Source organism: Lucilia cuprina, chromosome 2, assembly GCF_022045245.1.
Source record: "Lucilia cuprina isolate Lc7/37 chromosome 2, ASM2204524v1, whole genome shotgun sequence".
Lineage (NCBI taxonomy): Eukaryota > Metazoa > Arthropoda > Insecta > Diptera > Calliphoridae > Lucilia > Lucilia cuprina.
In genome coordinates this window covers 11,885,095-11,908,899 of record NC_060950.1, presented here as the reverse complement: position 1 = coordinate 11,908,899, position 23,805 = coordinate 11,885,095, and the positions used below count along the sequence as shown (strand labels likewise).

Sequence of the window (23,805 nt, the reverse complement as noted above, 5' to 3'; positions counted from 1 at the left end):
GCTTGCAAGGGCTTAAAGCAAACATTTCATAAGGCACAACATATGAATTTTACAAAAAAATGTTTCTAATTTTCTTGTAGCTGAACAGTAAATTTTGAAATCAATGTAATTATCAAATTAAAAATAGTTTTAGAAATTTTATGACTTATCATAAAACTGCAATAAGAATATACAAATTTCATATTTCGTTAATATATCTGCATTCAACTACCCTATTCATTTGCTTTGCAGTGTAAGTACATTCAAATCTTTTTCTAATTGTACGACACCAACTAGATACATAGATACTTTTCCAACAATCTGGTGGTTTAGAATTGTTTGCGTTGTTACTGTTGTATTGTTTTTGTTATACATTTTCTTATATACTTTGCTGTTATTTTGTTACTTTTTCTATTATAATCTGCCACGAAAAACATGCAGGTAGCCAGCCAGCTTAGACACATTTATTTAAAAATTAATTTTTGCGTACTTTTTTTCGGGATTGTATTTGTTTATTTATTTTGCTGTTTTTACTGGGTAATTAGAAAAATAAATGTAAATCTTCAAAAACTCTGTTAACTAAATGGAATTTAATTTAAATTTAATTAGTTTGTTAAAAATGATAAGAATTACGAAAAAATAAAAGGTAAAAGAACAAGTACGATTAGAGTTTTGCAAAAAAAAGTACTGTTTTTCATGTTATTACATTTTAATGAGGGTATAAGTTTGTTTTCATTAATTTGATATATGTATGGGTAATAAACATACCCATATCGAATGGGAAATATTGTCTACATTTGCGAGAAGTTAGCAAATAATTCTCTATAAAAATTAGAAAATTTCTAGAATTTTTTTCTAGAAATTTTTGAATAATTTTCTACAAAAAATAATTTAGACAAAAAAAAAATACTATTAAAAGATTATCTTGCGATATATTTTCGTTTAAGGAAGAAGAAATTCTCTTCAAATTTTCTACAAAAGAAGAATTTTTTCCAAATAAAAGTTTTCAAAAAAGAGAAATTTTCCTAAAATTTTCTACAAAAACTGTAATTTTCCCAAAATTTTCTTTAAAAAAAGAAATTTTACAAAAATTTTCTAAATAAAAAAGAAATTTTCTACAAAAAAAATCTAAAGGGAAAATTTCCAAAAATGTTCTTAAAAAAGAGAAATTTTCCAAAAATGCTCTTCATAAAGAGAAATTTTCCCAAAATTTTCTTTAAAAAGAGAAAATTTTTTTCAAAAAGAAAAAATTTTCAAAAATTTTCTATAAAAAGAGAAATGCTCCAAAAATTTTCTACAAAGAGAGACATTTTCCAAAAATTAAGTTATAAAAAGAGAAATGTTACAAAAAGAGAATTTTTTCAAAAATTTTCAACAGAAAATGATATTTAAAAAAAAATTCCACAAAACAGGAAAATTTCCTAAAACTTTCCTATAAAAGAGAAAATTTCCTAAAATTTCCCAAAAAGGAGAAAATTTTCTAAAACTTCTGAAAGAACAGAAAATTTCTTAAAACTTTTTATAAAAAGAGAAGTTTCTTCTATTAAAAAGAGAACTTTTCCAAAGATTTTCTTTAAAGAGAGACATTTTCGAAAAAAATCTATAAAATAAATTTTCTATAAGTAGAGAAATTTTCTCTAATTTTATAAATATAAAAAGAGAAAATTTCCTAAAACTTTTTATTATAAGAGAACTTTTAAAAAGTTTTTTCTATTAAAATAGACCTATCCAAATATTTTCTATAAAAAGAGAGATTTTCAAAAATAAATTCTAAAAAAGAAATTTTTCAAAGAATTTCTATAAATAGAGAACTTTTTCTCTATTTTTTATAAAACTTTCTTTAAAATGCGGAATTCTCCTTAAATTTTTTTAAAAAAAAAGAAACTTTCCAAAAATTTTTTATAAAGAGAGAATTTTTACCAAAATTTTTTATAAAAGAGAAAAAATTCCAATTTTTCTTAAACTTTCTGTAAAAATATAAGTTTTTGAAAGATTTCTATTAAAAGAGTAATTTTTAAAATTTTCTATAAAAGGAGGAAATTTTCTAAAACTTTTCTATAAAAATAGAACTTTTCCAAAGATTTTCTATTAGAAAAGAAATTTTCCTAAAACTTTCTATTAAAAGATAAATTAAAAAAAATCTATATAGAGAATATTCTAACAGAGAAATTTTCCTCATATTTTCTTTAAAATTTAAAAAAATCGATAATATTCTATAGAGAGAGAAATGTGTCTAAAAAAATTTCTATAAAAAGAGAAAATTTTCAAAGATTTTCTATAAAAAGTGACGTTTTCAAACATTTTCTATAAACGAAAAATTTTTCTAAAACTTTCTGTAAAAATATAACTTTTTCTAAGATTTTTTATTAGAAGAGAAATTTTCCTAAAATTTTCTATTAAAAGATAACTTTTAGAAAAAAATCTATATAAAGAATATTCTAATAGAGAAATTTTCCTCAAATTTTTGGTAAAAAAACATTTTATATCAAATTTTCTATAAAAGAGAAAAAATTCGAATACGTTTTATAGAAATAGAACTGTGTCTGAAAATTTCTAAAAAATTATAAAATTTTCCAAAGATATTCTATAAAAGGAGACATTTTCAAACATTTTCCATAAAAAAAAGAAAATTTCCAAAAATATTCTATGAAAAGAAAGATATAAAATCCAAACATTTTCTATATAAAGATACATTTTTCCAATTTTCTATAAGAAGAGTAATTTTCCTCAAATTTTGTATAAAAAGAGTAATTTTCCTTAAATTTTCTATAAAGAGATATTTTTTGCAAATATTTTATAAAACAAAATTTTCAGAAACCTTTTTATAAAAAGATCGAATTTAAAAAAAAATTACGAAAAATATTTCGAAAAAATTATAAATTTTCAACAAATTCTATATAAAAATAGTTTGTGTTTTAAAGAATTTCTCACTAAATTTTATTTTTCTTCTTTCATTTTCAGGTGATTGTTCAGATTCTACAGAAGACATGACAGTAGATAGTAGAGGTATGTAACTATTTTCTTGTAAGCTTTATTAAACATAAAAATATTAAGCTAATCAATAACGAAAAAATGGTATAAAAAGTAATAAAAGTATAAATTCAACCTTTTTTGCTTGTTAAAATTTGTTAACCCTTTTTTTGCCTTATTAATAAAAAATAAGAACTAAAAGGATAAAACTAACGATTATTAAAATTATGACCACACACATGCATTATAAAATGTTTATAACTCTAGTGTTTGTATGTAAGTGTGTGTGAAAATGAGATAAGCTAAACGACCACATAAAAAAGGGAAGACAATCCTTTTATTATTTAAACTCCTCAAAATGTGCTGCCAACACATTTTCCTGTATTTGCAAAATAATCCTTGCAACTTCCTGGTCCTGTTCTCTGCATGTCATCACACTCCTGTTATCCTAGTTACTATAAATTTTGAAAGTTAATACGTATTTATGTATTTTCATTTAACTCTTCTCTAGCTAACTCTCCCGAAATGTCAATAAAATGTTTAATCTTTTGAAAAACATTCATTTAAATTCTATTCCTATTTTTTTGTCACTTGCTGTGAGTGTGATTTCTTCATAATCATATATATTTTTTTCTTTAATATTAGACTGCAACTCATTATTATCACTGTTTTTTTTTTTTTGTGTGTGTTCACTTTTATAAACTTATCTTTTAAATAGCATTAATATTTGACCGACCACCCTCTGTGCATTTGTTTAACTGTCTGTTGTGCAGCGGCTGCTGAGTGAGTTTTCAACAAAAAGTTGTGTGTTGTGCCACTTATGGTGTCAATTTTGTTTTAATTCTTTTATTAAGTGACAAGGGTTTTATGTCACCCCTTTTTTTTTTTTGCTTATTCGTTTCGTTTTTTTTAACTGAAACTCATTTCCGTAATGATTGTTAAGATATGAAGAAGATGATTTGTAAAATAATATTTTAATATTTAAAAGAGCAATGGCAGCAGAGGAGTAAACGCCCTTAATTGAGAATTTATAGGTTTAATATCAAATTTAATATGACGTAAAAAAAGAAATTCAATTATTCAATTAAAAGAATTTATGACTCAGGACTTTTTTATAGAGAAAAACAAATTCTAAGAAAATTTGCTATATTTTCTATAAAAAAACAAAGGGAAATTTTCTAAACAAACTTTAATAAAAAGTGAAATTCTCCCAAAAATTTCTATAAAAAGTGAAATTCTTCCAAAAATTTCTATAAAAAGAGAAATTCTCCCAAATAATTCTATAAAAAGAGAAATGTTCCGAAATATTTTATTAAAAAGAGAAATTCTATAAAAAGAGAAATTGTCCCAAATAATTCTATAAAAAGAGAAATGTTCCGAAATATTTTATAAAAAAGAGAAATTTCTTTAAAAAGTGAATTTTTTCGAAAATATTCTATAAAAAGAGAAATTTTCCGAAAATTTTTCATAAAAAGAGAAATTTTCCGAAAATTCTCTATAAAAAGAGAAAATTTCCGAAAATTCTCTATAAAAAGAGAAATTTTCCGAAAATTCTCTATAAAAAGAGAAATTTTCCGAAAATTCTCTATAAAAAGAGAAATTTTCCGAAAATTCTCTATAAAAAGATAAATTTTCCGAAAATTCTCTATAAAAAGAGAAATTTTCCGAAAATTCTCTATAAAAAGTGAAATTTTCCGAATATTCTCTATAAAAAGAGACATTTTCCGAATATTCTCTATAAAAAGAGACATTTTCCGAATATTTTCTATAAAAAGAGAAATTTTCCGAAAATTTTCTATAAAAAGAGAAAATTTCTGAAATATTTCTATAAAAAAGGAAATTTTCCGAAAATTCTCTATAAAAAGAGAATTTTTCCGAAAATTCTATATAAAAAGAGAAATTTTCCGAAAATTTTCTATCAAAAGAGAAAATTTCTGAAAATTCTCTATCAAAAGAGAAATTTTCCGAAAATTCTTTATAAAAAGAGAAATTTTCCGAAAATTCTCTATAAAAAGAGAAATTTTCCGAAAATTCTCAATAAAAAGAGAAATTTTCCGAAAATTCTCTATAAAAAGAGAAAATTTCTGAAATATTTCTATAAAAAAGGAAATTTTCCGAAAATTTTCTATAAAAAGAGAAATTTTCTATTAAAAGAGAAATTTTCTGAAAGTTTTCTATAAAAAGAGAGATATTTTCGAAAGTATTCTATAAAAATAGAAAAATTTCGAAAATATTTTATAAAAAGAGAAATTTTCCCAAAAATTTCATATAAAAAGAGTAATTTTCCCAAAAATTTTCTATAAAATGAGAAATTTTTCTAAAATTTTCTATAAAAAGAGAAATTTTCCGAAAATTTTCTCTAAAAAGATATACTTTTCAAAAATTTTCTATAAAAAGAGACATTTTTCGAAAATATTCTACAAAAACAGATTTTTTTTGAAAATTTTCTAAGAGAAATTTCTATAAGAAGAAAGAATTTTATCTGTAAAAAGAGAAACATTTCTATAAAAATGTGATATTTTACAAGCATTTTCTATAAAAATAGAAAAAAGAGAAAATTTCCAAAACATTTCTATAAAAAAGAAAATTTTATAAAAATTTAAATTTTCTGAAAACTTTTTTTAAAAAACAGCAATTTTCCGAAAACTTTAAAAAAAAAGAGAAATTTTCGAAAACTTTCTTAAAAAAAAAGAAAAATTTTTCAAAAACTTAAATTTAAAACTTAAAACTGATTTTTTTTACAAATATTCAATGCAAACTGAAATTTTCCGAAAATTCTAAAAAAAAAAATCCGAAAATTTTTTATAAAAAGATAAATTTTTTATTACAAGATCATTTTCTGCTTATTTTCTATAAAAAAAGAAATATTTTCTAAGAAATTTTGCAAAAATTTCTTTAATAGAAATTTTGCAAAAATTTCTTTAATAGAAATTTTAAAAAAATTTCTTTAATAGAAATTTTAAAAAAATTACTTTAAGAGAAATTTAAAAAACAAAATTCTAAAATTCTCTTAAAAGAGAAATTTTTTGTAAAAAATACAGAAACATTACGGAAATTTTTAAAAAGTTGTATAGTGAAGTTTTAAATTTTTTTATAAAGAATGTAGCATAAGTTTTGATAATTTTTTAATTAAATTAAAAAGGCGTGTCTCCTTTGTATAATAAAATTTCCATATATGCGTCTCATTAGTTTGTGTAATTTTTTTTTAAAAAATTTCATGATAAAATTTTTTTCTTTATATTTTTAATAATAAATTGTCCACTACTGAGGTCAGTTTGTTCAATTCCTTATGAAAATGTGTGTTTGTGTTTATTTTTTTTTTTGTTCACTATATTTTTAATCTTGACTTGTTGATATTGTTTGTTGTAGACATATTTTGTATTGGAAATTTATTGATGGCAACAACCTTAAGATCTGTCACTTCTCTATGAATAGAAATACGAGAAGAAAAAAAAATATTGTCAAAATGTCAATTAGTTTGTTGTTTTTCTGCTGCTGCTGTTGTTGTTGGAAATATACAACAAATAAGAGGACAACATGACAATAACCAATTATGTATGATCATGTATGGTCACGCAGCAAATGTTTAACGAATTGTATTGAAATTTTTATTGAATTAAAAAAAATAGTAATGTTTAAAACAAAGTTGTTAGCAACATTTATTTAGTTATTTGTTTAGAATCAATATTGTGAATATATAAAAAGATGAATCAGAAATATTTCACATAAAATAGGTGTAATAGAGAGAGAGGGAACAAGAGAGATGTAAAGAGCAGGGGAGGTTTAAAAAGGTTGAAACAGATTTTTATCTAGATAAAACACGAAAAGTAACCAAATATGGCAAAACAAATTAACAAATTATTGACAGTGTATTTTAACAGTTTTTTTATATAAATTTGTATATGAAATTGTGGTGTATAGCTTTTTTTGAAATAAATATTAACAGTGTCTGTCAAAAGTTTTGAATTAAGTTTTATTTGAATTTTTGACATTTGAAATTTTGTTGTTATAAAGAGGCAAATCCTTTTTAAGTTGCACTAAACAATTCTCAAAGGTTTCTTAAAGCTAAAGCAAAGTTTGAATTATACCGTATACCACTATAGTGGTAAGGGTATTATGCGTTTGTGCTGATTTTTTTAACACCCACAAATATTGGTCCTACACCCACATAACAATCATTTGGATTTAGCTATGTCCGTATGTCTGTCCTTCCGTCCGTCCGTCTGTGTGTCTATGTAAACTTTGTGCGATAATTTGATGAAATTTGTTACACACTCTTCTTTTGGTCCATGGAATACGTACTGTGGACTCATAATTACGTTAAATGTTCTATTATGGCAACAGAACTTAGTTTTATAGAACTTTAAATGACTTTGTTATGAACGGCCCTCATTAGCTTCTAGTCCCCATATACACTCCCCTTCAGAAATTGAATTGAAGGTCAAAATTCACTTTAAAACACTAATGACACGATTAAATTCTATATAAATAACTAGAAGTAGAACGTAAATTCCTTTAACAACATTTATAAAAAAGGCCCAAATATATCACTACTACCCTAACCGACCCCTCCCCCTATGATAAATAAAAAATATGTTAAAATTTCTAAACATTTAAGTAAAATTTTGATGGGGGCTTTTTAGAGGGACTAGGGTCAAATGAGGCCCCATAATTATAAAGTTCATCAGGGTCATTAAGTCTAGTATAGAACTTGGTTTTGCAGCTTTTTGTCGAGATACGAGTATATTAAACATAATTATGAACTTAAAAGCCCTATTTGGCGGGTTCAGTTCTATGGGTCCTAGGTGAAATAATGAACCGATGTTAACTATTTTCAATAGGCTTCGTCTGCAGTACCATAAAAGATCATGTGCCAAATTTCATTGAATTATCTCCAAAATTGCGACCTGTAGTTTGATTACAAGGTTTACAAGCCCTATTCGGCGATACAGTTGTATTGGGCCAAGGTGAAATAAAGGACCGATGTTAATCATTTCCAATAGGCTTCGTCGACGGTATAATAGAAGATCTAAATTCCAAGTTTCAATGGATTATCTCCAAAATTGCGGCCTGTAGTTTGATTACAATGTTTACCAGCCCTATTCGGCGATACAGTTGTATGGGGGCTAGGTAAAATAATGGATCGATCTTACCCATTTTCAATAGAGTTTACCAGCCCTATTCGGCGATACAGTTGTATGGAGGCTAGGTAAAATAATGGATCGATCTTACCCATTTTCAATAGAGTTCGTCCCTGGGACAAATTTCTTTCAAGTATCTTCAAAATTGCAGCCTAAGTTTGATTACAAGGCTTACATGGACGGACGGACATAGCTAGTGATTTTGAGCCGATTGGTAAACTTTAAGGTGGGTATAGGACCAATATTATTGTGCCTTACAAACATCAGCACAAACCCAATATAACCTCCCAACTAAAGTAGTGTAGGGTATAAATATTATGGAATAAAGTTAAAAAACAAGTTAAATACTTTGTATTTTAAAAAATAATACACTGACTAATGTAGGGTATCATATGTTTGGCCATGCCCATGACTATATGTTGTTCATATTTGTTTCAATTTGATTTCAAGTAAACTTTTTCAAAATTAATAATCAATCACAAATTCAACTTTAATTTAAAATATTTTTATTATAGAAACATTTAAGAAAAGTTTGAAATTAAGAAAATTTTCTCTTTTAAATTCTTTTCTAATTCTCTCTTTTTGCCAAGAAGTACTACCCGTAGTTAGTTTCAAAATATTTATCTAATTTCTTTTAAAAGAATTCAATTTTAATTCTTTTTTCTTCTTTGTTATAGTTATCGCCTTATCGTCTTAACTATTTCAAAATAAATGATGTGTTTCATGCACACTTTCATGATTTTTTTTTATAATTCGAAAAATGAAAAGAAATGGAAAAAATTTTATATCTAAAAGATATCAAAATGATTAATTATGTAACAAATATAAAAATATTGTGGTTTTTTTTATTCAAGTAGTGAGCATGTGTTTGGAAAAAAATATTTCAGCTATCTATGTATCTGTTATTTTAAAACAACTTTATTCGTATAATATCTATAAGAGTTAGAAGAATGTCATTAAAAACCAAAAAAAAAAAAAAAAAACAAAAACGATAAAAATTTATAACCAACCAACAGTTAGATAAACTTTTAAATAAAAAATTATATTCATACATTTATGTACATACATACAAATGTAGTATGTCGTCGTATCTGTATAGAAAAACATTAGACAATAAGAATCTATCTAGCATGTCGAATATGCTATTATATATTTTCAAACAAATCTACAAACATTTATCTTTATATAATATTATTTTTTTTTTTTTGTTTTATCGTAAAAACCAAAAATTTAATTGACTTGTAGTAGAAAGAAAGGGTTGGCGACAGAGATAGAGAGAGAGCCAGAGAGGGGGGAGTTACAGTTAAGGGAAAGACTTAAAAGATACTGTAATAAGAGAGTTATTTTCAATGCAGAAAACAATAAAAATAATGTTTTAATAAATGCAATGGAAGTAATGCTCTAGACATGGGTTTGAAGTTAACAATAACCAGTAAAAATAAAACAAAGTACTTCCAAGAGAATAACATTTATCACCACTTCAAAAGTAGCACTAAGTCAATTTGTTTTCCATTTGTGAAAGTAATGTTTTTTAACTGCCAAAGAAGCGAAAAGAATCCAATTTTGTTTAAAATTGAAGTTATAACAACTTTCAAAAAAAGAACTTAAAAATTTCTTCCTGAGAATGACTTTAGATGTAATGAATTTGGAATTAAATAAAAATAACATTCCTCCTATGATTAGCCTGTATTAAAATCACCACTTCTTCAGACATCATATTTTCAGCAATTTTATGGAGTAAATTTTACTTCTTTTTCGCTTCTTTGGAAGTTCTTTTTGTGCTAGGTTATGACCTTGAAAACTATGCACACTATTGACACGATTAACACGTTTTTAACCTTTAGACAACGGATGTGTATTAAATTTAGATTTTGACAATATTATATTGTCTGACAACATAGTGTTGTCGTGCATATGTACTATACATACATTGACAACGGATGTTATTGAAAAATTAAAAACACTTTGGTGTCAATATAATAGTTTTTTTTTTTTAAAGAAATGTTGAAATATTGTTTTGAAATCATTCTAGTAAAAATAATAACATAACTTATTAATGGAGCTTTGAATAAGCGATTAGAGTAGTAAATCCGGAAGACACAGGTAATTACTTTTGTGACTAGTTATTTGTGGGGCTACCTCAAACAAAAATTAATAGTTATTCAACAAAAACTTAATTACTTACACATTACTTACTTGTCCACTTACCGGGTAAGTAAAGATTTTGCCAATTATTAAAACTATTAAGAAAATTTTCTACACAAAGATGAATTTTCTGAAATTTTTTAAATTAAAATTTAAAGTAAAAAAAAAATTCTATAAAAAAAAATCTTAAAAAATAGATTTTTCTTACAAAATTTTCTAGAAAAATCCAATTTTCCAAAATTTTCTATAAAAAGAAAAATTTTTTTTATAAATTCTTCATGAAAAAAGAGAATTTCATTGAAAATTCTTTACAAAAGATACATTTTTCGAATATTTTCTATAACAGTTATAAAAAAGAGAAAATTTTTCTATAAAAAGAAATCATGTTTCTATAAAAGGAGGAATTTTTTTTATATAAAAAGAATATTTTTCTATAAAAAGGGGCAAATTTTTCTATAAAAGGAAAACATTTGTATTTAAACACAAAACAATTTTCTTTCAAAAGGAGAAAATTTTTCTATAAAAAGAAAACATTTTTCTAAAAAAAGAGCAGTTTTCTTTAAAAAGAGAAACTATTTCTTTAAAAGGAAAGCATTTTTCTTTAAAAAAAAAGAAAAAATTTCTATAAAACGAGGACATTTTTCTTTGAAAAGATAAAATTTTTCTTAAAAAAAAACAAAGAGAATTTTCTTTTATTAATTCTATATAAAAGGATAATTTCTTTATAAAAGAGAAATCTCTCAAAAATTTTCTATAAAAAGGAAAACATTTTTCTTTAGAAAAAGAGAAAATTTTTAAAAATTTTTCTAAAAAAAATTCTGTATAAAAATTAAATTTTTAAGTAAATTTTCTATATAAAAGTTGAAATTTTATGAAAAATTTCCATAAAAATATAACTTTTTAGAGAATTTTCTTTATAAAGAAAAAAATCGAAAAAAGTTTTATAAGTTTTTAGTAATGAAATGTATAATTTCGAAAAAATTTATTAGATAGAGATTTTTCATAACAAATTTTATAAAAAGAAAAAATTCGGAAATGATTCTATAAAAAGAAACATTTTTCAAAAATTAATAAAATGTTTGGTAAAAGTCTTTATAAAAAAGACAAATTTTCGTAAATTTTTTAAGAAAAAAATTTTTAAGAATTTAAAAATTTTTATAAAATTTTTTATAAAATGATTTTACAAAATTTTTTCTATGAAAAGAGAAATTTTCAAATTTTTTTCAATAAAATGAGAAAATTTCAGAAATTTTTCTATAAATTTGGTAACATTTTCTTTAAAAAGAAATTTTTTCTGAAAATATAAAAGAAAATATAAATTTTTATAACGCTAACTTAATCCTATTTTTGATCAAATTGATCTTTTTCTTTAGATTTTTCTTTCTGTATACTGTATACATAAATAAACTTATAGTTTTTTTTTCTGAGAAAATTGAAATCTTGATATTTAAAACTTTTATTTCCCCCCAAAAATAATTTTTAAACTCAGATAAATATTTCCCCACCAAGATCAATTCAAATGATAAATTTTCTACAAAACAAAATTAGTAACACTTGGCTTGTTTTTTAAATCAAGATTTTTTTGTTTGTGATTAATTTTATCTTTTCCCCACTCTTTTTTTTTAATAATTTCAAGAAAAATAAACTTAATAAGAAATGTTTTTTTTCAAAAAAAGATAACTTTACAATTTAATACCAAAAATTTCGTGTTAAATATTAAAGAAAAAACTGAAATGAAATGCTATCAAATCTTCCTACGTCCCTGATGATTTGATAGCATTTAAATTGAGCTTAGTTGCAACATGAGGAGGCAAGTGTATGGAAAAATAAGAGATAACTACAAACTTTTTTTTACGTTTTTGCTCTGTTATGTTACCAAACTTATAGACCATGATAGTAAACATGAAAACACAACAACATAGACATCTATAAAACATCATATACATATATAAAACACACAACAAACACTAACGCCAACAGTTAGAAGAAGTAGAAGTAGTAGTCATCGTAGCAATCTATTCGATACAATATACACAATACAAACAGCAAAACTACAACATTATCATCATCACCAGCAGCAGTAACAACAACAGAGAGAGAGAGAGGGAACAGCAACAAAAATAAATATTAAACATCACAACACAACAGAAGCATCTGCAAGTATGCAGTTTTTATAGATAAGCAAAAGCATTCATGAATTTTAAAGATAACAAACGAACGAACGAATACATTGTTATTGCTGTAGTTTATACTGTTGTTGTTGTTTTTATTATTATTTTTTGTTATAGTATCACAACAAGAGCTATGTTCAACAGCAACAAACTGACAAACAAACCAACCAACCAACAGATAGATAGACAGTTAAACAATCCAACAGATATTCAAACGTAAATAGAGTAACAGATAAATACTAGAATGAACCATTTCTATACACCACCCCACAATAAACAAAACAAACTAAACCATCATCATCAATACTCTCATACCAAGAATATTTTCAGAAATAAGAAAAACGTTCATATCTCTTGTTTCCATGATAGATATACTACCACTTGCAATAATAATAATAAAAATATGAACATTTAAATAAGAAAATAAAAACAAGTTAAACAATATTGAAGTATAAGTCCACTTATCTATCTTAACAAATTCATATTTTCTGTTGCAGTTACAAAATAGAAATAAAGAATATCTTGGCAAGAAAATTTCGAATTGACAAGTGTCAGAAGATTTCTTTGTTATTCTAAAGATAATAAAATTGTAAACCAACCAATAATAGATAGGTTTTCGTGTTATAATTTATATATTTATGTTAAGAACTCTGATTACAATGAATACCACAGGCGACAATTGTTTTAATTATATATTAAATAGGTTCAGAAGTCCAAAGCAGAATTGAAGACCAATAATTTTCTATAGAAATTGACTCAAGACTAGACTCAACTCAACTTTTCTATAGAAAACTTATTCTAGACTCAACTCAACTTTTCTATAGAAAATTGACTCTAGACTCAACTCAACTTTTCCATAGAAAAATGACTCTAGACTAGAGTCAACTTTTCTATAGAAATTGACTCTAGACTAAAGTCAACTTTTCTATAGAAATTGACTCTAGACTAGAGTCAACATTTCTATAGAAATTGACTCTAGACTAGAGTCAACATTTCTTAGAAATTGACTCTAGACTAGAGTCAACTTTTCTATAGAAATTGACTCTAGACTAGAGTCAACTTTTCTATAGAAATTGACTCTAGACTAGAGTCAACTTTTCTATAGAAATTGACTCTAGACTAGAGTCAACTTTTCTATAGAAATTGACTCTAGACTAGAGTCAACTTTTCTATAGAAATTGACTCTAGACTAGAGTCAACTTTTCTATAGAAATTGACTCTAGACTAGAGTCAACTTTTCTATAGAAATTGACTCTAGACTAGAGTCAACTTTTCTATAGAAATTGACTCTAGACTAGAGTCAACTTTTCTATAGAAATTGACTCTAGACTAGAGTCAACTTTTCTATAGAAATTGACTCTAGACTAGAGTCAACTTTTCTATAGAAATTGACTCTAGACTAGAGTCAACTTTTCTATAGAAATTGACTCTAGACTAGAGTCAACTTTCCTATAGAAATTGACTCTAGACTAGAGTCAACTTTCCTATAGAAATTGACTCTAGACTAGAGTCAACTTTCCTATAGAAATTGACTCTAGACTAGAGTCTACTTTCCTATAGAAATTGACTCTAGACTAGAGTCAACTTTTCTATAGAAATTGACTCTAGACTAGAGTCAAATTTCCTATAGAAATTGACTCTAGACTAGAGTCAAATTTCCTATAGAAATTGACTCTAGACTAGAGTCAACTTTTCTATAGAAATTGACTCTAGACTAGAGTCAAAATTCTATAGAAATTGACTCTAGACTAGAGTCAAATTTCCTATAGAAATTGACTCTAGACAAGAGTCAAATTTCCTATAGAAATTGACTCTAGACTAGAGTGAAATTTCCTATAGAAATTGACTCTAGACTAGAGTAAAATTTTCTATAGAAATTGACCCTAGACTAGAGTTAAATTTCCTATAGAAATTGACTCTAGACTAAACTTAAATTTCCTATAGAAATTGACTCTAGACTAGAGTCAACTTTCCTATAGAAATTGACTCTAGACTAGAGTCAACTTTCCTATAGATATTGACACTAGACTAGAGTCAACTTTCCTATAGAAATTGACTCTAGACTAGAATCAACTTTCCTATAGAAATTGACTCTAGACTAGAGTCAACTTTCCTATAGAAATTGACACTAGACTAGAGTCAACTTTCCTATAGAAATTGACTCTAGACTAGAGTCAACTTTCCTATAGAAATTGACTCTATACTAGAGTCAACTTTCCTTTAGAACTTTTCTATAGAAATTGACTCTAGACTAATGTCAACTTTCCTATAGAAGTGACTAGAATCAGTACTCTACGGAAATTGGATCTAGACTCTTGATTAGAATTAGATTTTCTAAAGAAAATTGTTTCGCCTGTCGCTTTAATTGTAATTGTATTTTTATTATGAATGCAAATTCCTCAAATATTATTTGTAATAAACAAAATACTTGACACATCACACTTACAAGGTTTTGATTTAACATTAACACCAAGATAAACTTCCCAAAGAAAAAATGGAAGTCTAATACATAAACAACCACCTCTTGAAACTTATATTCAAGATCCCACTTAATATTCATATTTGAGTTTATTTTTTTTTTTTTTTTTTTTTTGTCATCTACTTTATAAAACGCCCACTTTAGCGGAGATAAAGGACAGAACAAAACAACAACAAGCAAATGTACGACCAACCAAAGATATATATATGTATATCACCACAATCATCACATCAGTAAGACGACAGAGTTAGAGACGTCAGTATTTGATAGATTTACAAAACGTTGTGGTGGAAAAAGTCAAATGATTTATAAAAATTAATGATGAGAAAAAATATGTATTTGAGCAACTATGAATGTTGTATAATTTTAAATCCTGTAGAAAGGGAGTTAAGGGTGATTTTTTTTTGTTAATTTTTAATTTATATTTATCAGTGATAAGCTGAATTTTTAATGGATGCGTGTGTTGTGCTGCTGCTGATATTGTGGGAAAATAGATTAGTTTATCTTTGTTTTTTTTTTTTTTTTTTGAGAAGAAATAAGGATTTGTTATCTTTAATAAACATTTTGTTAAGAGGATTTTAAGGAAAGAGGGGGAGGTGGGTTTTGAACTCAGGAAATGGACATGTTGGTGATAAATGTTTTTAAAATGCTATAGTTGGGTGTATGGTGTTGTGTATCGCTTATCTTAGATTTCTAGACAAAATATCATCAAATTCTAAATACGTCTCTAGATAAAGCTATTCCATGGCAATATTCTCAAAACTCTAGTATCTTCTCTCTAGACTGGAGTCATGTTTCCTATATAAATTGACCCTAGGCTAGAGTCAACTTTCCTATAGAAATTGACTCTAGACTAGAGTCAACTTTCCTATAGAAATTGACTCTAGACTAGAGTCAACTTTCCTATAGAAATTGACTCTAGACTAGAGTCAACTTTCCTATAGAAATTGAATCTAGACTAGAGTCAACATTCCTATAGAAATTGAATCTTGACTAGAGTCAACTTTCCTATAGAAATTGACTCTAGACTAGAGACAACTTTCAAGGATTAACTTTAAGCTCTTCATATAATTATTAACTAGCAATGATTAGGTATTAACCTGATTCCACCAAAATAAATAAGCCTTTTTAATAATGATCATCTTAAAACGTGAAAATGTTCAAAAAATAAAATACACAAAAAAATCCTTCACCTTTTTTTTACCCAGCAAAAGAAAAAAAGCATATAATCCTTCTAATAAATATCATATAAATTGCGTCAATACATAACGGATTTTATATTTCCAAAACATAAATTTATACAAAAAAAATCCACATTATTATTTCATAATTTCATTCACAATGTTTTGTTAACCGAAAAAAATATGAAATGAAGGAAAAACGAGGATAAAAATGAGAAGTACAAAAATATATATAAAATATGGATTTTAACAACATAAAATTGCATTATAATATCGTCTGGTCGTCAAAGATAAGAAAATTTATCCAATGGTTTATATTACCCGTAAATACTCAAACTCTTCGTTTTCACTTAAAACGCATAAACCAAACACACAGACATACAGACAGATGATATTCCATATATTGGGCGATTTTGAGTTTATAACTTGCCACACTAAAGGTTTTGGTCTGGTGGCGGTGGTGGTGTTGTTGTTGCAGAGAGTTTATTTTCATAAGTAAGTAGTGTTATCGATGGACCAACCAACGAACCAACCAAACAGTTAGCATTAGCTTAGTCAGGATATGTGGCCACAGTGTTTCATATTTTTATGACTCTGCTGATGAGTATGATGACGACGATGATGTTGCTGCTACAGTTAAACTTTGAATGTGTGTATATGTAAGTGTTTGTGTTGCGATGTTGTAAAGTATAAGAAGTGGTGAGTTAACAATACTAAAACTTTTTTCTTTTGTGGCCCTAAGACCAAGTTTTTCCAACCAGCAGGCAAACAAACCCACATCGCCCTCCAGCTTTATCATGGGCATCGCACACATCTATTTTTCTCTTTTTACTTTCTTCTTCCTTTCTTTTCCCTCGTATTTTTTTTTTTTGGTGGTTTGTGTATAAAAGATTTCAAACATTTGATAAAATATTTTTTTTCTTTTTGGCGAAAAAAGGATATTTTTCCTATATTGTTTGTTTGTATTGGTGTGAGTAAACATTTATGAGTGTTAAGCAATGAAAGGATTAACTTTAAATATTTATTTTACTTTCCGTCTCTATGTATACAACTTATTTATGGGTTTTTAGGGGTAGGAGGGAGGAAGTGCAGTTGTTCATGAGTAAAGTAAAAGAGTTAGCCAGCAGTTTGGTTTGTCGAAGATATCTTTATGTTTATAAGCTCATATCCGGTATTTTATCGTTAATACTATTTGTTAAATATTTAGAGTTTGAGCAAAAAACGAATGAAAGAAATGTATGTTGTAGTATAAGTATAATTTATGTTAAAAATTTACGAGTTTATAAATTTTTTAATGGCCACTAAGCTTAAGAAATATGATTTTATAATGTTTATTAAGGGTTTCACTAAAAGTTGAGTAGAGTAATATAATTTTGAAAAATTGTTGGAAATTAGAAACAAATATATATGTAATTAATGTAGAGGTTTAAAGGAAAAAGAGGAAATTATAGTTTGAAGTTTTTGCTTGGAAAGTTGCTCTAGTCTAGAGTCAATTTCTATATGACTCCAATCAATTTCTTCAGGAAAGTTGACTCTAGTCTAGAGTCAATTTCTATAGGAAAGTTGACTCTAGTCTAGAGTCAATTTCTATAGGAAAGTTGACTCTAGTCTAGAGTCAATTTCTATAGGAAAGTTGACTCTAGTCTAGAGTCAATTTCTATAGGAAAGTTGACTCTAGTCTAGAGTCAATTTCTATAGGAAAGTTGACTCTAGTCTAGAGTCAATTTCTATAGGAAAGTTGACTCTAGTCTAGAGTCAATTTCTATAGGAAAGTTGACTCTAGTCTAGAGTCAATTTCTATAGGAAAGTTGACTCTAGTCTAGAGTCAATTTCTATAGGAAACATGACTCCAGCCTTGAGTCAATTTCTATAGGAAACATGACTCCAGTCTAGAGTCAATTTCTATAGGAAACATGACTCTAGTCTAAAGTCAATTTCTATAAGAAAGTTGACTCTAACCTAGAGTCAATTTCTATAGGAAAGTTGACTCTAGTCTAGAGTCAATTTCTATAGGAAAGTTGACTCTAGTCTAGAGTCAATTTCTATAGGAAAGTTGACTCTAGTCTAGAGTCAATTTCTATAGGAAAGTTGACTCTAGTCTAGAGTCAATTTCTATAGGTAAGTTGACTCTAGCTAGATTCAATTTCTATAGGAAAGTTGACTCTAGCCTAGGGTCAATTTATATAGGAAACATGACTCCAGTCTAGAGAGAAGATACTAGAGTTTTGAGAATATTGCCATGGAATAGCTTTATCTAGAGACGTATTTAGAATTTGATGATATTTTGTCTAGAAATCTAAGATAAGCGATACACAACACCATACACCCAACTATAGCATTTTAAAAACATTTATCACCAACATGTCCATTTCCTGAGTTCAAAACCCACCTCCCCCTCTTTCCTTAAAATCCTCTTAACAAAATGTTTATTAAAGATAACAAATCCTTATTTCTTCTCAAAAAAAAAAAAAAAAAAACAAGATAAACTAATCTATTTTCCCACAATATCAGCAGCAGCACAACACACGCATCCATTAAAAATTCAGCTTATCACTGATAAATATAAATTAAAAATTAACAAAAAAAAATCACCCTTAACTCCCTTTCTACAGGATTTAAAATTATAACATTCATAGTTGCTCAAATACATATTTTTTTCTCATCATTAATTTTTATAAATCATTTGACTTTTTCCACCACAACGTTTTGTAAATCTATCAAATACTGACGTCTCTAACTCTGTCGTCTTACTGATGTGATGATTGTGGTGATATACATATATATATCTTTGGTTGGTCGTACATTTGCTTGTTGTTGTTTTGTTCTGTCCTTTATCTCCGCTAAAGTGGGCGTTTTATAAAGTAGATGACAAAAAAAAAAAAAAAAAAAAATAAACTCAAATATGAATATTAAGTGGGATCTTGAATATAAGTTTCAAGAGGTGGTTGTTTATGTATTAGACTTCCATTTTTTCTTTGGGAAGTTTATCTTGGTGTTAATGTTAAATCAAAACCTTGTAAGTGTGATGTGTCAAGTATTTTGTTTATTACAAATAATATTTGAGGAATTTGCATTCATAATAAAAATACAATTACAATTAAAGCGACAGGCGAAACAATTTTCTTTAGAAAATCTAATTCTAATCAAGAGTCTAGATCCAATTTCCGTAGAGTACTGATTCTAGTCACTTCTATAGGAAAGTTGACATTAGTCTAGAGTCAATTTCTATAGAAAAGTTCTAAAGGAAAGTTGACTCTAGTATAGAGTCAATTTCTATAGGAAAGTTGACTCTAGTCTAGAGTCAATTTCTATAGGAAAGTTGACTCTAGTCTAGTGTCAATTTCTATAGGAAAGTTGACTCTAGTCTAGAGTCAATTTCTATAGGAAAGTTGATTCTAGTCTAGAGTCAATTTCTATAGGAAAGTTGACTCTAGTCTAGTGTCAATATCTATAGGAAAGTTGACTCTAGTCTAGAGTCAATTTCTATAGGAAAGTTGACTCTAGTCTAGAGTCAATTTCTATAGGAAATTTAAGTTTAGTCTAGAGTCAATTTCTATAGGAAATTTAACTCTAGTCTAGGGTCAATTTCTATAGAAAATTTTACTCTAGTCTAGAGTCAATTTCTATAGGAAATTTCACTCTAGTCTAGAGTCAATTTCTATAGGAAATTTGACTCTTGTCTAGAGTCAATTTCTATAGGAAATTTGACTCTAGTCTAGAGTCAATTTCTATAGGAATTTTGACTCTAGTCTAGAGTCAATTTCTATAGAAAAGTTGACTCTAGTCTAGAGTCAATTTCTATAGGAAATTTGACTCTAGTCTAGAGTCAATTTCTATAGGAAATTTGACTCTAGTCTAGAGTCAATTTCTATAGAAAAGTTGACTCTAGTCTAGAGTCAATTTCTATAGGAAAGTAGACTCTAGTCTAGAGTCAATTTCTATAGGAAAGTTGACTCTAGTCTAGAGTCAATTTCTATAGGAAAGTTGACTCTAGTCTAGAGTCAATTTCTATAGGAAAGTTGACTCTAGTCTAGAGTCAATTTCTATAGAAAAGTTGACTCTAGTCTAGAGTCAATTTCTATAGAAAAGTTGACTCTAGTCTAGAGTCAATTTCTATAGAAAAGTTGACTCTAGTCTAGAGTCAATTTCTATAGAAAAGTTGACTCTAGTCTAGAGTCAATTTCTATACGAAAGTTGACTCTAGTCTAGAGTCAACTTCTATAGAAAAGTTGACTCTAGTCTAGAGTAAACTTCTACAGAAAAGTTGACTCTAATCTAGAGCAAACTTCTACAGAAAAGTTGACTCTAGTTTAGAGTAAACTTCTATAGGAAAGTTGACTCTAGTCTAGAGTCAATTTCTATAGGAAAATTGACTCTAGTCTAGAGTCAATTTCTATACGAAAGTTGACTATAGTCTAGAGTCAATTTCTATAGGAAAGTTGTCTCTAGTCTAGAGTCAATTTCTATAGAAAAGTTGTCTCTAGTCTATAGTCAAATTCTATAGAAAAGTTGACTGTAGTTGACTCTAATCTAAAGTAAATTTTTATAAGGAAATTTGGCTCTTGTCTAGAATAAATTTCTAAAAGAATATTCGCGATAATAAAAACATTTTAAAATAACTATTTAAATTTGCTAAATAAAATAAATTTATAATTTTACTCATAAAATACTAAACAAATTGTGTTTTAACAACAAAATAACTGAAAAGAAATCATGCAGCAACAGTTTCAATTTCCCCCCTCTGTTTCTTCTTATCAGCCACAATCATTGACTTTCAGGCAACGATTGTTGTCGATTCCAAAATGTTGTTAATAACAACAACAATAGTTAACAGAATTGTATATGAAAAAACAAAAAACAAACAGGCATCAAGCAATTGCAGCTAAAATTAAACACAAAAGTATGGCATGAAATTCATTGTAATTGTTAAATATGAATAAACGGCAGTGTTTAAAGGCAGTTGTTTAAAGGAATTAAAACATTTAAAAAAGTTTCTTAAAAGCTTTGGGGTTAATTAAGTTCAAAAGCTTGTAGGTATAGTTACCGAAAGAAAAACTTGAAACCTTTATCTAAACATTAAGGATTATATAAAACTTGACAAACATTTAGAACAATAAACTTTTAAGCTTAATTTAAGCTTTAAAGCTTTTTGTTATTGATGTTAACTAGATAAAAGCTTAAAATATTTATTTAAAACCTGAATGATGATTAAAATGAAAAAGCTTATACTTAGCTTAAAAGCTCACTGTTATAGTTAAGCAAACTTACTTGTTTAACTTCTAGTTTAAGTTGTAAATTTTCAAATATGATTTTAAGTATTTATTCTATTAATGTTCTGTTTTTTTAGTACAATTTTCCCTGAAAAAAAGCCTTCATCAGAAGCAACAATTTTTTTGTGCAGTGTTTTTTTTTTGTTCGTTCATCATTTTAAAGGCGAGAGGACCACCGTCCTTAGTGAATGTGTTAAACAGCACGCATTGTGATTATCAGAGAGTGTTACCAGTGTACTAAACTAAAATGCAGCTGTTTTAATGCACAACACAAATAAGCTACAACCAACACAAGCAATTTTAGGCAGCTTTTTTTTGTGCTTTAACTTTATATAAGTCCATTTAACAAACCCTGCTGCATTTTATTCATATCAACCCTAAAAAATCTTTCACACAAAGATTTCCTTTAGCTGATTTTGAGTAGTTTTTTTTATAACTAAACCTACTTATCCCAACTTAAAAGATTTTGTGTTACGTTATTCTTATTGTTGTTTGAAATACAGAAAACTAAAGCTTTTTTTTGCAACTTTTAGAAATAATAAAACTAAAAGAATAAAGAGAGTTAACAGAAAAATAAAAAAAAAAAACGTAAATATGCTGCTTACAGAAAAGTATGTGTTGTATTTTATCGTTAAACAATCGAAGGCAATAAATATCTTACAAATAAGCAAAATGTGTTGGAATGCAAAATCGACCCCATCGTCGTCGTCGTCGTTGTTGTAGTCATCATCGACAACAAACAACCTTTCCAACCTACTACACAATTGTTATTGGTTGTTTAAAGAAAAAAAAAAAGATCCCTACTCCTTGCCTTACAAAATACAAAAAGTTTTTTTTTCTTTACACCATAATACACCACCTTCCCAACCCTGTTCTCTATCTTTTTGTTTTAATATTATTTCTGTTGTATTGTTATCCTCCAATTTCCAAACAATAATCAGCTTCAATTTTTACGTTAACCCACCATATAACACTAAAAGCTAAAAAGTATTCAAGAAAAAAAAAAAAAAACAAAAAGAAAACTAAAGGTTGCGCGAAAACAATAATGCAACAAATTTGTGTGAAATCGCACAACAAATCACACATATAAGCCAAGTTCATATAACACTAATGCAGCAACACATTCTACAAACAATTCATACCTTTTTATATATATACTTATATATATATATTTCTATATTCAACCATATATCGTATCAAGTTTTAAGTTAACTGCAGTTAAGGCGAGTGCATAAGTTTTCATATATATATATTTTTTTATTGTCAAAATGTCGTAAAAAAAAGCTAAAACTTGAGGTCACGACTGATAAATACAAATTTGTAGTTTTTTTTTCTCTTGCATTTATGTTGTATTTATTGTGATTTTATTTTTGAAAAGTTGTCAATTTGTTTGGCGAAAAAAGAGCTTTTTAATTTGATTATTTATGATATATGAATGAGATCATCAGCGCTTGAAGAAAACGCTTTAAAAAATGATTATTAAAATTATGGTTTTGGTATAGAAAAATAGTTAAGAGCACGTTTTTGTGATAAATAATCAAAATTAAAATTCTCAGAAAGCTTTTATATATGCTTTCCTTAGATTAGAGAAAGTTTTTACTGTTCCGATAAAAATTGCAATTATTTAAAACTGTTCTCTTAAAAATGTCGTCTTTACCAACATTTGAAAATCGCTAAAGCTTAAGTTTTCAGCTTTAAAGCTTTTTCTTTATTTTTCTCAAAAAGCTTTTAAATATGTTTCCTAAACTTGAGAAAGTTTTTACTATTCCAATAAAAATTTTAATTTGGCAACTTTTGAAAATTGCTAAAGTTTAAATATTAAGCTTTAAAGCTTTTTTCTTTATATTGTAAATCAATACTTAAGTAAATAACAACAAAACTTTTAAATATGTTCCCTAAACTTGAGAAAGTTTTTACTGTTCCGATAAAAATTGCAATTATTTAAAACTGTTCTCATATAAATGTTGTCTTTGACAACTTTTGCAAATCTCTAGAACTTAAATATTTAGCTTTAAAGCTTTTTCTTTATATTATAAATCAATCTTTAAGTAAAGAAGAACAACACCTAATTAATTTTGCTTTATTTTAAACTTTTCTTAAATAAATCTAAAGTTTCTTACGAAAAATTTCCTTTATAATGTTTATAAAGCTTTAATTTTTTACATTTAGTTAATCAAAGCTCTTTCTTTATAGTGTTAATCGGTCATAACTAATATTGCTTTCTTTAAAACTTTTCACACTTAAATCTTAAGTTTTAAGGGGGAAAACAACTTGGGAAAATGTTCCATATAGACTTTAAAAGCTTTTATAAATCAAGATTCTTAAAAAAAATCTTAAAAATCCTAAGCTTTTTATAAAATAATTGCAATAAAAAATTTGTTTATTAACTGGAACCAATTCTAATTCTTAGACTAGCAAAACAATTTCCCCCTAAATTGATAACTTAAGAGCTTTTTTTATTTAATCCTT

The 23,805-nt window shown here is 26.4% G+C and overlaps 1 protein-coding gene across 1 annotated transcript in view; it reads left to right on the top strand.

Annotated features, from left to right (window-relative positions):
- LOC111683753 (zinc finger protein ush) overlaps positions 1–23,805 on the top strand; it is a 53,021-nt gene that overhangs the window by 6,177 nt on the left and 23,039 nt on the right. The window contains exon 2 of the mRNA XM_023445857.2: positions 2,941–2,985. Within this exon, the coding sequence (XP_023301625.2) occupies positions 2,941–2,985 (45 nt within the window). The remainder of the gene's footprint in view (positions 1–2,940; positions 2,986–23,805) is intronic.